This window comes from Anopheles aquasalis, chromosome 2, assembly GCF_943734665.1.
Source record: "Anopheles aquasalis chromosome 2, idAnoAquaMG_Q_19, whole genome shotgun sequence".
Lineage (NCBI taxonomy): Eukaryota > Metazoa > Arthropoda > Insecta > Diptera > Culicidae > Anopheles > Anopheles aquasalis.
The window spans coordinates 68,080,647-68,095,646 of NC_064877.1; the positions used below are offsets into that span (position 1 = coordinate 68,080,647).

A 15,000-nucleotide genomic window follows, 5' to 3' on the forward strand; every position below is an offset into this window, starting at 1 on the left:
AAATTTTAATAAATCCAGAAATTGCTCTCCAGCAACATGATGCTCATTCCTGTTGACTTTGACACGGGATCCGTCCGATGACCATGGGATGAATTGGGCCAATGTTTTCCTATGTTTGTTCTCAGTTTTGCCGCTGTAAATCCAATTTCAAGATAAACAATGCAAATCAAATGCAGTAAGAACACTCACGTTGCACATTGAATCGACGGGTGTACGGTCAGTTGCGTTGAAGTACGACCACCGAGCTGACTCGATTCTGGTTTGACGAAGCATAAATAAAAGGATGGTTTTTTGCATGCAACAGTATACAGCGAACGGATTCGACAAATTAAAATGCAACTTAGGAGCGCATCCAAATCCAATGATAAGCAAAAAGACTAATTGATTCCGAATTGCCAAACAAAAGAGTAATTCTTTGCTTTTCCGGATCCAGATGGCGCAGAACATATTTTGCACATCTTGTTACTCCCAGTAAGAAATTAATATGTACGTTTTATGTCGTTATAAGATTGGTTGATAGTTTTTTTTAATAATTTATGGATTTTATCAGTAATAAATACAACAAAAAGATACTTTGCATGGAATTTAATAACATTTAACAAACCTTCTCTTGCAACATACGCAAGTGAGCCGTTTTCATTTATTCATCGATGGATTCGTTCTTTGAGGATTACTCATCTTCTCAGAAGAGGATAGCAAACCGTTCAACATTTTGACTTGAGTAGACTGTTAAGAGATCAAAATTGAAATCCTCTAACCAGCTTACGGACGGCTCAACTTCTCTACGATGTATGCAGTTTACCTATAGAATGTTGTTAAAATGGCATCCAACAACTCGTTCAGAAGAAATCGATTTCCGTTTATGATTATTTTACATAGCTAATGCTTTTCTTGGATCAAACAATTCGATTTTTACTTAAAAGCTGACAAGACTAAAACTAAACGAGAATAAAAAAAAACCGAACATCGAAAACGGTGAATCACATACTTGTCCGGTTCTTCTGTGACCGTTGAAGCGATAAAATTTGAATTCTATTGCCACACACCGCTCCCCGGAACGAAATGCCGCTCCGAGCGTAATGCAGCTACTACTAAAGCTTAGTGTTTCGTTGATTGTCATATCCTTCGAACCGGTGGCTATATTCAGTCGAGCCGAAGTTCGAAGCAAATAAACCCAAATGGCTGCCGGGCTGTCGTCGCGTTTGCCTTCGAAAGATGAAAGTTGTGTGTGCAGAGCCCCGAATAGTGCTGCGCCCCTGCTTGTGCTGCGCTAGACCACAACAAACACCACGGGCAGCAACCACAATCAATAGAAAGCCTCATCAACTGAACCGATTGGATGGTGTTCTGTTGTTGTTTCACGCTAGCGGCCACCATTAGCTCTTGCGTTCGATGCTTCGACCGAAAATTCGCCAATTCCTATGCGCTCCGATCGGGGTGCAACCGCCTTGCGTGCTATCAAGGCCCGTCCCCTCGAAAACGATGTGCCAAAACCCAAACCACAATGGCAAATCGGAATAAATCTGGGATGGCCGTATGTACGGACGACGGGCGACAGAATTGCCTTCCGAGTTTGCATCAACCACCTCCTTCTGCGAACCGTTCAAGTGCCAGTCCGGATGGTACAGCGTTAAGGAGGGTGTACGATTTTCCTTCCAAACGGGATCCGAGAATCGGTGCAACATCGATCAGTGAAAGAACGTAAGCAAATTTACGCCGAATGGTGGCATCATTAAAACAATGAGCATGAAGAACTACGGAGAATAGAGCCTTACAAGACAGATGCAGTGGGACTGTTGGTTTGAAAGTATTCGCAAATAATAGTTTTCGATTCTAAATCACTTGACAGTACCATAGTATTAGTTGCGTAAAATTAGTCTTTACGACTGACTTACTAATTGGGAAAAGGACACACTGCCAAGACTCGATAACACATGACTCCGACGTGACGCTGGGTACACATCTTAAGACGAACAAATATTGATTGTTTATTTTACAATTTACCGAATTTGTTGAGCCACCGGACACGCCAATATCCTGCGACGACACATCATCACCGCTAGGAAATACGATGAAGACGTCTACCGACGGGTGGTGATGCTGCCGGCCAGAGCGCGCCCGTCGCTGCAAGGGAACGCTCGACGCTCGTGCAAACGTTAAGCGAGTGCTCACCATGTGCTGCGATTTACCAGTGCTCCGCCACCCCATCCATTAGCGAACTGCTCAGTTTGACGAGGGTGCGTGCGTGATTTATTGTTTGAAGGGCTAATGGGAGCTGTCAATAGATTAGATATGGTCGTTTCATTCTTTTCCTCAAACCGCTGAACAGTTAGTTTTAGGTTCTTACGTTCCCGATATGTCTCTGGTAGTTGGTAATGGCTTTGGTATTTCAAATTGTATTGGTATTTTGTTCGAGACAGCACGCCAAAAGCACTAACGCACTATACTGATGAGATGATCTCGTACCTTTTACTGTAGATTATTTTTTTACGAAAAGGTACCCTTCTTCACACGCATACTACTAAATAAAGTTTAACTGACTGGCTCTCACCTAGTAAGCGCATATATTATATGATCAACCACAGACCTGAGAGCATTGCTGCTCCGCAAACCTCTCTCCGCATTCAGCATCAACAAGACTGGCCACAATTGTTCGCTGATTAGGCGAGGGAAGGCCAGGAATATGATAACCTCTTCCTCGTCAATGGGAATTCCCAGACACTCAGAGATCATCGTAAACATTCACTGCTGGCAGTCGCAGTCTTTCGCAAACTGTGCCAGTGATCGGACGAAAATGTGCTCAACCGGCTGGTGTAACGTTCTTGTGCGTTTGATAGTCGCTCTGATGTACATCACATCGATCTGTGCTGATGAAAGGTAGTGCATCTGAAGCAGTTCGATTGACCAAAGGTTGTTTCATCACTTATGCCAACTGGTACTGCCTTCTATTCTACAGTGATTTCTTTGCCATTCTACCTTCGACGGCATATTCAAATCAGTCAGCTGAGATATTGCTAGTGAATCTTGATTTCGAAAACGACTGTAAATTCACCATCAAAAATAGTGGAAACACAAATGAAGAATCAAAAACGAGCAACGTCGCAAAAGGACATTTCAACCACTTCATCATACCTTCGCCTTGGTATGAAACCCCTAGCGATAAGATGGAGTTGGAGTTCCTGACCTCGAATGAATTCTACGGTGTACTTGGGGAAATTCAATTGCGTTATCAACCGAAGGTGCTGATACAGATGAGCCAACGGGTGTACAGTCCGGGAGATTTCGTAAAATATCGGATCCTTCTTACCGATCCGCAATATCAACCGATGCCAGCCGGAGCTCGTTTGTTCGATGCAACAATTTTATTGGACGATGGACGATTTGTTCTTAATCAAAACATACAGCTCGATGCTGAAGCAATCTACAGTGGAGAATACCTTCTCGGGCATCAACTGGAGTTGGGCCAATGGACATTTGGAGTAAAGATCGGAGACCAAACGACGAAAACTTATTTCCACGTGCTACAGAACACCACTCCTATCCAGGAGATAAGCATCACCACCAAAGACATTATCATGCTCACCGACCGTACAGTGGTGCTCCATGTTTCAGCCCGGTACACGTTTGGTGAGCCTCTGAATGGGACGCTTCAGCTAGAACTTTCCGGAGATCGTGAGCAATACATGCAAAACGGCATTTCTATTAACGGTAGCACGCAAGTCGAGATTCCTATCGATAAACTCGTTAATGTTACGGATATGAGTGAGAATGCGCGAGAGGTAAATGTGAAGGCCACTATTGTGACGACAAACCAGTTAACCGAACGTTTGCACGAGTACAACACAGTGATAAGAATTTACAATATTCCTTACAAATTGTCTCTGCACAAGTTGGTTAGTTTTGAGAATGGCAATAATGTCACCTTCCTTGTGCAGTTGACCAATCCCAACGGGAAGCCGTTGTCAGAAGCCTCACCAGAAGTGTCAATACTCGCTGAATCTGAAGAAACTGGGCCGATTAGATCATTCAATGTAAAAATAGATCAACTAGGAACTGCAGTTGTTTCCGTTAAGCTGCCTGAAGAAGCATATACAGTGACATTCACTGCAACATACAAGGATGCAACGGCCACACTCATGGTAGAAGAGAACACCAGCCACGATCTCCATGTGCGATTGGTTCCGAATGGGGCTCGTAAGGATATATCGGTAACTTCGTCGGCTGCAGTTAACGATATCGCAATAATGCAAAGTTCCGGGAGTCGAAAACGTATTACAATCCATACAAGCGAAATTGCCAAAACTCATCACCATATATCGGGCGAAAAGCTTTCCATAGATTCTGCTGTCGATCGGATTCATGTATTTGCCATGAACAGCGGCACCGTCGTGTATACTTCCGTTTCGTTCAACACTCTTCCAGTAGTACAAGAGGTAATAAAACATCAAACAGCTACATTTAGCATATAATATCCTACCTTAGTATATCCAATGACATTATCATTTTTCAGCTGCAATTTGAACTGTATCCTCTGCTAGAAGACAATTATAATTTAACTGTTACTGCCAGCCCCAATGAACGGGTAGGGATGGCAGTTTATGAAGGAGCGTTAGAAGAGAATCTGATCAGGAAAGATATCGAGCTTATGTTTAACTGTCCTGTTGACCCTGAGGCAAGTTTAAAAAGAGTTAAAAGCAAATGAAGGGAATAGATTATGAGAAATATTTCCATTTTTGCCATCTTTTAGGACGATTCTATATCAGTTGTGTCATATGATGTGCACAATGTGGGAACTCAATCTATCGCTCGTCATGAACCTTCAACCGGAGGATTGGCACCGTTGTTGTTCTGGAATGCAACTAGGTTGGAAAATCATGTCTAAAATGTAGCGCTGAGTCGAAACTAAATTGAATTTCTTATCATTCCATTACCAGAAATAGTACACAGTTTATATTCAACGTCCCAATGCATGTCAAAACCTGGACAGTAGCTAGCTTTGCATATAGCGAACAGAATGGGCTACGCATCGCCGTTCCGGAGACAAGGCGGCGTGAAAGTCCAGTTGAAATTTATATTCATGTGCCATACTCAGTTACCGGATTGGAAACGATCCCGGTGGACGTTTACATTGTAAGCAAACATAACCATACGGGTGTATTGTTGCTACAGCTCCTGAACTCTGCCAATGAATTCATCTTCGTCAACAACTCCGGGAAAATGGATGGTGAGATATGCACCCTTGTTCTGTTTCGTTCAATAATTTGTATTAATCTAATCAAATGTTGATCTTTTTCTAGCTGAGTCAAAATCTGTATATGGTACACTCAAACCCTATGAAGTACAACGTGCCGAATTTGTTATAAGACCTAAAAAGCTGGGTACTATTAAGCTTACTGCATGCGCTAAACTCTTATATCCTTCCGCTCCATACTCTTATGCTACAACGGTTCTCCGGGTAGATCCGGAGACTTTACTGGTTTCTGATACAATAATACGTCCTGTCAACGTCCTTAACAGCCACATTTCCTTTAAAAAAATTCAGATACCTATTCCTCCTTCAGCGGAACCTGGCTCTGAGAAAGTATCGATAAAACTAAGCCAAAACCAACCCAAAACCAACACCTTATCCAAAAACATGCTGCTGGATACACTGACCGAATCGCTCGATCCCTATACCATGGCCATGAGAGCTGCATTAGTGCACGAAGTGATTGTCAAGAGTAGAATGAACTGGCCAGAGAAAATGGCGACTGCAAGGAAAATCATCGAAACTTCGATAAAAAAGATTGAGACACAAGCCAACGCAGATGGATCGTTTAACATCGCCGATGATCGCGCAGCCAGCTCCACATGCCGTGATACACTAACCGCCATTCAAGCACTGATCTTTGCGAAGAAAGCGAAATATACTCCGGCCCAGGGACCGGTACTAGAGAAAGCTTTAGATTGGCTCAAACAGAAGCAGTCCGCGAAAGGATCGTTCTGTGAAACTGGCGATCTCGACGAAGTACTGTCGATCGAAATAACAGCTCACGCTCTACTCGCGTTCCTTAAACTGGACACTATTTCTTGGAAGTACGAATCAGTTATGCGTAGCGCCACGAAGTTCTTAAATTCTTCATCAAAAAAACTATCCGATCCGTATCACTTGGCGTTGGCAGGATATGCCTTACAGTCGGCTAAAAACAGAAAAATCGAAACGGCAAAAGGGCCCAACATAGAGTCAACACTGTTAGAATTGGTGGTCAAATTAACGGAAACAAGATTGCGCAACCCTTCTAAAACGAAGTGGTGGTGGAACTCCACAGTCAGTACGGATTTGGAAGCATCAGCATACGTTTTATTATTGTGGATTGAAAGAGGAAATCTTGTTGATAGCGAACAGATCTTCAACTGGCTCAGACAGCAGCCTTATCGTTTAGGTGATGCCACTAGTCCATCCCCTAACTCACGCATCGCTTTGCGAGCGCTAATTGCTTATGCTGATAAAACGATTTTCCAACAACACGCGTTCAAATGGACTTTGGAAGCGATCGTTTCGGGAAGTAAAACGCCCCTGCAAATGTCTTTCAATGATAAGGTGGATAACAACAGAGCGATTCAATTACCGCCAAAGACACGATCTTTGAATATCGTCGGAAAGGGAACCTTAACAGGTTCCTTTTCTATCAACTACAGCTACAGCATCCCAAGTGCCCGTCGGAATCAGAAATTTATCATTAAAATTGCCAAAGTTACAAGCGATACGGAGAACTTAGAGAATTGGCAGGTTTGCTTGACTTTCAACCCATCACAAGTCAGCGAGAGGACTAACATGGTGAAATGTGAAATATCCTTCCCAACCGGATACATTGCAGAAACTAAATCTGTCGATCTTTTGAGGAAGCATTATCGATACGTCGTAAGTTTTTTACTAATCATATAACTGAATCGAGGCTACTAATGAACCTTCTCTCCAACAGTCAAATACGATGAAAAATGATGACACAGTTTTAGTGATCGTCTTTGAGACAATTTCAATACAACCAGAATGTTTCAGCGTAACGGGATTGCGCAAAACTAAAACAGCTCGGCAGCTTCCAGGGATGATTAAAGTTCATGACCTAACTGATCCCGGTAATTGAGTGTAGATTTACCAGAATTAAATAAGGCTTACCACATTTTGTTTTCATTCTTTGCAGATAAATTTGGATTCCAAAGTTTCGATACTGTTAAGTGACGAAGGAATCTTGTTCTAGGACAACAAGATAAAACAGAACTTCACAGTAAAGGTTAAACCCGAAGCACCGATTCAAGCACCATTTAATATGAAGTAATCTATAATCGTAAAAACCGACTAAATATAAAACTTCGATCACCAGTGCCTGGTCGACAGTCTAGTGAGTGTAGCTGAAATGAAGCACGTGCATGGCGGGAGGGGGGGTGGGGGGTTCCTTGAGCAATAACCGTTCTTTGTATATATGGTTTCGTTACGCATATCAGTAAAACACAAATATAAATAAAGTTTCAATCAACAATTCCATGTATCAACTACCTCACCGCTTCGAACTGTGTGATTCTTACAACACTGTCAATTTTATTTCGATTTTGATTTTTTATACGACTCCTGATCCTGATAGCAGGAAGGTTAACTATTATGTATTAACCACAAAGCTGACACCAATCATCTGCTGCTTCACCAAGCATCTCTCCGCGTTTAGCACCAACAAGGCTGGTCATAATTGGTCGCTGATTAAACAAGGGTCGGGCATTAATGTGATAACCTCTTCATTGGGAATCCCCAGACTCTAAGAGATCATCGTAAACATTCACTGCTGGCAGTCGCAGTCTTTCGCAAACTGTGCCAGTGATCGGACGAAAATGTGCTCAAACGGTCAATGTAACGTTATTGTGCGTTTGATAGTCGCTCTGGTGTACATCACATCGATCTGTGCTGATGAAAGGTAGTGCATCTGAAGCAGTTCGATTGACCAAAGGTTGTTTCATCACTTATGCCAACTGGTACTGCCTTCTATTCTACAGTGATTTCTTTGCCATTCTACCTTCGACGGCATATTCAAATCAGTCAGCTGAGATATTGCTAGTGAATCTTGATTTCGAGAACGACTGTAAATTCACCATCAAAAATAGTGGAAACACAAATGAAGAATCAAAAACGAGCAACGTCGCAAAAGGACATTTCAACCACTTCATCATACCTTCGCCTTGGTATGAAACCCCTAGCGATAAGATGGAGTTGGAGTTCCTGACCTCGAATGAATTCTACGGTGTACTTGGGGAAATTCAATTGCGTTATCAACCGAAGGTGCTGATACAGATGAGCCAACGGGTGTACAGTCCGGGCGATTTCGTAAAATACCGGATCCTTCTTACCGATCCGCAATATCAACCGATGCCAGCCGGAGCTCGTTTGTTCGATGCAACCATTTTATTGGACGATGGACGATTTGTTCTTAATCAAAACATACAGCTCGATGCAGAAGCAATCTACAGTGGAGAATACCTTCTCGGGCATCAACTGGAGTTGGGCCAATGGACATTTGGAGTAAAGATCGGAGACCAAACGACGAAAACTTATTTCCACGTGCTACAGAGCACCACTCCTATCCAGGAGATAAGCATCACCACCAAGGACATTATCATGCTCACTGACCGTACAGTGGTGCTCCATGTTTCAGCCCGGTACACGTTTGGTGAGCCTCTGAATGGGACGCTTCAGCTAGAACTTTCCGGAGATCGTGAGCAGTACATGCAAAACGGCATTTCTATTAACGGTAGCACGCAAGTCGAGATTCCTATCGATAAACTCGTTAATGTTACGGATATGAGTGAGAATGCGCGAGAGGTAAATGTGAAGGCCACTATTGTGACGACAAACCAGTTAACCGAACGTTTGCACGAGTACAACACAGTGATAAGAATTTACAATATTCCTTACAAATTGTCTCTGCACAAGTTGGTTAGTTTTGAGAATGGTAATAATGTCACCTTCCTTGTTCAGTTGACCAATCCCAACGGGAAGCCGTTGTCAGAAGCCTCACCAGAAGTGTCAATACTCGCTGAATCTGAAGAAACTGGGCCGATTAGATCATTCAATGTAAAAATAGATCAACTAGGAACTGCAGTTGTTTCCGTTAAGCTGCCTGAAGAAGCATATACAGTGACATTCACTGCAACATACAAGGATGCAACGGCCACACTCATGGTAGAAGAGAACACCAGCCATGATCTCCATGTGCGATTGGTTCCGAATGGGGCTCGTAAGGATATATCGGTAACTTCGTCGGCTGCAGTGAACGATATCGCAATAATGCAAAGTTCCGGGAATCGAAAACGTATTACAATCCATACAAGCGAAATTGCCAAAACTCATCACCATATATCGGGCGAAAAGCTTTCCATAGATTCTGCTGTCGATCGGATTCATGTATTTGCCATGAACAGCGGCACCGTCGTGTATACTTCCGTTTCGTTCAACACTCTTCCAGTAGTACAAGAGGTAATAAAACATCAAACAGCTACATTTAGCATATACTGATCTACCTTAGTATATGCAATGGCAATATCATTTTTCAGCTGCAATTTGAACTGCATCCTCTGCTAGAAGACAATTATAATTTAACTGTTACTGCCAGCCCCAATGAACGGGTAGGGATGGCAGTTTATGAAGGAGCGTTAGAAGAGAATCTGATCAGGAAAGATATCGAGCTTATGTTTAACTGTCCTGTTGACCCTGAGGCAAGTTTAAAAAGAGTTAAAAGCAAATGAAGGGAATAGATTATGAGAAATATTTCCAATTTTGCCATCTTTTAGGACGATTCTATATCAGTTGTGTCATATGATGTGCACAATGTGGGAACTCAATCTATCGCTCGTCATGAACAATTAACCGGAGGATTGACACCGTTGTTGTTCTGGAACGCAACTAGGTTGGAAAATCATGTCTAAAATGTAGCGCTGAGTCGAAACTAAATTGAATTTCTTATCATTTCATTACCAGAAATAGCACACAGTTTATATTCAACGTCCCATTGCATGTCAAAACCTGGACAGTAGCTGCTTTTGCATATAGCGAACAGAATGGGCTACGCATCGCCGTTCCGGAGACAAGGCGGCGTGAAAGTCCAGTTGAAATTTATATTCATGTGCCATACTCAGTTACCGGATTGGAAACGATCCCGGTGGACGTTTACATCGTAAGCAAACATAACCATACGGGTGTATTGTTGCTACAGCTCCTGAACTCTGCCAATGAATTCATCTTCGTCAACAACTCCGGGAAAATGGATGGTGAGATATGCATCCTTGTTCTGTTTCGTTCAATAATTTGTATTAATCTAATCAAATGTTGATCTTTTTCTAGCTGAGTCAAAATCTGTATATGGTACACTCAAACCCTATGAAGTACAACGTGCCGAATTTGTTATAAGGCCCAAAAAGCTGGGTACTATTAAGCTTACTGCATGCGCTAAACTCTTATATCCTTCTGCTCCATACTCTTATGCTACAACGGTTCTCCGGGTAGATCCGGAGACTTTACTGGTTTCTGATACAATAATACGTCCTGTCAACGTCCTTAACAGCCACATTTCCTTTAAAAAAATTCAGATACCTATTCCTCCTTCAGCGGAACCTGGCTCTGAGAAAGTATCGATAAAACTAAGCCAAAACCAACCCAAAACCAACACTTTATCCAAAAACATGCTGCTGGATACACTGACTGAATCGCTCGATCCCTATACCATGGCCATGAGAGCTGCATTAGTGCACGAAGTGATTGTCAAGAGTAGAATGAACTGGCCAGAGAAAATGGCGACTGCAAGGAAAATCATCGAAACTTCGATAAAAAAGATTGAGACACAAGCCAACGCAGATGGATCGTTTAACATCGCCGATGATCGCGCAGCCAGCTCCACATGCCGTGATACACTAACCGCCATTCAAGCACTGATCTTTGCGAAGAAAGCGAAATATACTCCGGCCCAGGGACCGGTACTAGAGAAAGCTTTAGATTGGCTCAAACAGAAGCAGTCCGCGAAAGGATCGTTCTGTGAAACTGGCGATCTCGACGAAGTACTGTCGATCGAAATAACAGCTCACGCTCTACTCGCGTTCCTTAAACTGGACACTATTTCTTGGAAGTACGAATCAGTTATGCGAAGCGCCACGAAGTTCTTAATTTCTTCATCAAAAAAACTATCCGATCCGTATCACTTGGCGTTGACAGGATATGCCTTACAGTCGGCTAAAAACAGAAAAATCGAAACGGCAAAAGGGCCCAACATAGAGTCAACACTGTTAGAATTGGTGGTCAATTTAACGGAAACAAGATTGCGCAACCCTTCTAAAACGAAGTGGTGGTGGAACTCCACAGTCAGTACGGATTTGGAAGCATCAGCATACGTTTTATTATTGTGGATTGAAAGAGGAAATCTCGTTGATAGCGAGCAGATCTTCAACTGGCTCAGACAGCAGCCTTATCGTTTGGGTGATGCCACTAGTCCATCCCCTAACTCACGCATCGCTTTACGAGCGCTGATTGCTTATGCCGACAGAACGATTTTCCAACAACATACATTTAACTGGAGTTTGGAAGCGACCATTTCAGGTAGCAAAACTCCCATGCAACTGTCGTTCGGTGATAAGGTGGATAACAACAAAGCAATCCAATTACCGCCAAAGACACGATCTCTGAATATCGTCGGAGAAGGAACCTTAACAGGTTCCTTTTATATCAGCTACAGATACATCATATCTAAGGTCAAACAGCCTGAGGCACAACAATTTGGCATTATTGTAACGAAATTCACCAGCGATACGGAGAACTATGAAGACTGGCAGGTTTGCTTGACTTTCAAACCGAAACAACACGGCAAGAGGGCTAACATGGTAAAATGTGAAATATCCTTCCCAACCGGATACATCGTAGATGACGAATCAGTCGATCTCCTGAGGAAGCATGATCAATACGTCGTAAGTTGTTTATTGATCATACTATCGTTACGATCATACTGCATCGTTGCTACTAATCAACCCTCTCTCCTCCAACAGACAAATACGATGAGAAATGATGACACAGTTTTGGTGATTGTCTTCGAAACGATTTCAACAGGGAAAACATGTTTCAATATAACTGGATTCCGCCAAACTAATACAGCACGGCAGCTTCCGGGGATGATTAAAGTTTATGACCTAACTGATCCTGGTAATTCAAATTAGTTGTATCAGCATTAACTATGGTTTACTGAATTTTGTTTGCAATCTTTGCAGATAAATTTGGATTCCAAAGCTTTGATACTGTCGAGTAGAAGAGGAATGATGCTGGGGCCACGAGAAGATGACACAACAGTTTACAATAAATGGGAAATGAAGCACCGATTCGAGAACCAGTTCTTTTGAAATAAACTGTAGTTGCTAAAACCATAAATCTGCGGATCGTAAATGGCACAAATCGATTGCCTTACAGTTTCCAACGATGCGATCCCTCTATTACCTTGGCAGCTCCGCTTTCGGATTGAATTTCTTATGTTGCTTATGCTTTGAATTTCGTCGTCTCTAACACGACGAACACTTTGAAACAGCGATTACGCGTCATTTTCAGGTGCACTCTTCTGTATTCACCACCAATGTTACAGCGCTTCTAAAGCCACTTATTTACAAGCATCGTCTAAATTCAGTTTGACTGCTGTTTCTTCGGATCCCAAGCCTCAATTTTCGGGCGCGTAGTTGAGTACGGCATGTATGCCTCTGTAATGTAATGCATTCGAGATTAAAACGGAAAAACGTAAGAAACTGTCGGCTAACCAGACCATCAAGCGCGTAAGTTTACCTTTTCTGCCGGAAACGTTCTCGCTATGATCCATCATCCAGGGATATTGGGGACGGTTGCCGTCTCGGTTCGGCGGAAGATCGGTCTGAAATGCAGTATCACTCAGTATCGCAACCCAAAACAACTTCAATCGAACCTACCTTGTAGTGCATCCATCCGAACCAATCGGCCGGGATTTGGGAACCGTCGTACTCGAGATTGAAATGAGGCGCATACTCGACCCAGCGGTTCCTGCCATAGAACTGCGACGGATCTTCGTAGTATTTGTTCCCGTATTTGTCCTCGCCGACCAGGCGTCCCGACTTCATCTCGTCCATTCTGGAAAGGATCGGGGTAAGCGTTTAATCTTCGTCCTTTCGAGCGACGCCAGCTGGTTTGGCTCGAGGTTACATAAGTTTATTATTGAAAGTTTACCTACCGGTACAGTTTGTACAAACTGGCGCGAATACCTCCATTATCACGCACATAGGTGAACAGTTTACCTAGCTTGTCGAGACCAACGTAGCGAGCCATTATCCTGGCAGAATCACGGCCAAAAAGTTACAACCCGCCGCAGATGCGTTCCACAAAGTTCGTGCGATTTTGGCGACGATTTATTTTGATGAGACCATCTGACAGTACCGGGGGGTCCACCACTAGCACAAATCGAATAAAATTGAATTTTCCGTTGACGATTATTTTTACAAAAAAGGCCAACAAGTTTTGCACTTTTCTCTTTTCACGAAAAGGATATATTACATATTCCTTAGAAATACTTACTAGGTGACCCTACCTGTAGGCATTTCGGATATTTCACGCAGTTGACAAAAAAGGCTTCTTATCATCTTTGAAACATTATTACTTCATTCAAAATTAACTCGTGTTTGGTTATGGAGTATCCTTTCGTATCCGGACGAAACTACACGTAGCCTGAATTATCACATTGTGCTATCACCCTCACCAAATTTAGGTGGAGCCGGGACAGGTGGAACAGCGGAAGCGCTTTGCCTGGGGATCATACCCAACCTGGGACAGGGCAATGGTGTGCCAGGTTTTACCGGTGTTAACGTGAGAATCGAACCGAAAAAGACATGCTGAATGACGGGAAACTTGGACAGCACCTCCTTCTGGTACATCTTCAGCAGACCGGTGCTAATTTTGGACCACTGCGGCACGGCACTGATGCTCCACAGCTGATTCGAGTGTTCAGCAAAGTGCCCCGTTTTAACCTGCCGGATGTAATCGATGCAACCGACAAACATCAGCTCCTTCCTGTATTTGTCGATCGATTTGTCCTCCACAAACTGGGCCGGTTCGATCGGACTGTTGACAGCCAGTTGTGCGCTACCCCATATGAAGGGAACGAATTGAAAATCATCCAAACTCCACACCCCATGACTGCCCGCCGGTTCCATGCGGTAGGTGACCTGCAGCTTCCTCACTAAAATGATGTACTTGTGGAACAACTGCAATAAATGAAAGACGAGTTTCAAACAAGAGCACTATGCAGCTGTTATCTACGCTTACTTTTAAGCCAACAGCTACTTCGTCTTTTCGTTCAATGGCTCCTATTTTGAACAGGCACATCAGAAACATTACGAAAGCCAGCTCGTGTCCAGTACCGTAATCGATGCGCGTTGCATTGCCGAACGATTCCTCGAAGTACACTTGCAGTTCCTTTACCGCTTCCTTTGCCGTATCTGGTAGAGCGTCTGCGATCAATTGTGTGCTTTCGGATCGCATCTTTTGGAACCAAGTCTTGAACGCGGCATTCCCGAAGCGAGCCGGTTGGTCGATCGGTGGGGTTTCCACGGCGAGCTGCTCTAGCCGGTCAATGGCGTTCATTAACTTCTCGACCACCGGAGACACTTCCAGATTCTGGCTGGCCCGTGTTCCCTGCAGCGCCATAGACATGCTACTTATGAACCCCAGCAAGTCGTAATATGCTTCCGATTTTTCCCATTTCGCCATATCCATCGCCGATTTGATCTTCTTCTCCGGCACGACGTAAACCCGGTTCGGTGGGTTTTCGGCGTCTGTAAGTAAAAACTACACATTCATCTCACGGTACACAGGCACACTCCAGTATTCCCGCATACTTGCATCAGCCATCGATAAAGATAACCGAGATTTCGGGTGATAAAACTTGATTCTCTCGCTCCACAAAATCGCCTTTTTTGCGTTCTGCAATG

The 15,000-nt window shown here is 43.4% G+C and overlaps 4 protein-coding genes across 4 annotated transcripts; 2 read left to right on the plus strand and 2 right to left on the minus strand.

The window, feature by feature from the left end:
- Positions 1–2,772: 2,772 nt before the first annotated feature.
- Positions 2,773–7,228, plus strand: LOC126569963 (complement C3-like). The gene is made up of 8 exons (XM_050227391.1): positions 2,773–2,877; positions 2,957–4,433; positions 4,511–4,672; positions 4,748–4,863; positions 4,935–5,224; positions 5,298–6,901; positions 6,963–7,116; positions 7,182–7,228. The coding sequence occupies exons 1-8, from the start codon at positions 2,795–2,797 to the stop codon at positions 7,217–7,219; spliced, it is 3,924 nt and encodes a 1,307-aa protein (XP_050083348.1). The 5' UTR covers positions 2,773–2,794; the 3' UTR covers positions 7,220–7,228.
- A 610-nt stretch (positions 7,229–7,838) lies between these two features.
- LOC126569962 (alpha-2-macroglobulin-like) lies at positions 7,839–12,405 on the plus strand. Its single transcript, XM_050227390.1, has 8 exons — positions 7,839–7,943; positions 8,023–9,499; positions 9,577–9,738; positions 9,814–9,929; positions 10,001–10,290; positions 10,364–11,973; positions 12,052–12,205; positions 12,271–12,405. The coding sequence occupies exons 1-8, from the start codon at positions 7,861–7,863 to the stop codon at positions 12,306–12,308; spliced, it is 3,930 nt and encodes a 1,309-aa protein (XP_050083347.1). The 5' UTR covers positions 7,839–7,860; the 3' UTR covers positions 12,309–12,405.
- A 179-nt stretch (positions 12,406–12,584) lies between these two features.
- On the minus strand, positions 12,585–13,437 carry LOC126581097 (probable NADH dehydrogenase [ubiquinone] 1 alpha subcomplex subunit 12). The gene is made up of 4 exons (XM_050244537.1): positions 13,248–13,437; positions 12,970–13,147; positions 12,830–12,914; positions 12,585–12,747 (listed from the first exon to the last, which is right to left on the minus strand). Exons 1-4 carry the CDS (start codon positions 13,340–13,342, stop codon positions 12,674–12,676), a joined length of 432 nt encoding a protein of 143 aa, XP_050100494.1. The 5' UTR covers positions 13,343–13,437; the 3' UTR covers positions 12,585–12,673.
- Positions 13,438–13,649: 212 nt separating this feature from the next.
- Positions 13,650–14,998, minus strand: LOC126581378 (serine/threonine-protein phosphatase 2A activator). The gene is made up of 3 exons (XM_050244979.1): positions 14,908–14,998; positions 14,336–14,844; positions 13,650–14,274 (listed from the first exon to the last, which is right to left on the minus strand). The coding sequence occupies exons 1-3, from the start codon at positions 14,918–14,920 to the stop codon at positions 13,747–13,749; spliced, it is 1,050 nt and encodes a 349-aa protein (XP_050100936.1). The 5' UTR covers positions 14,921–14,998; the 3' UTR covers positions 13,650–13,746.
- Between the last annotated feature and the right edge of the window lie 2 nt (positions 14,999–15,000).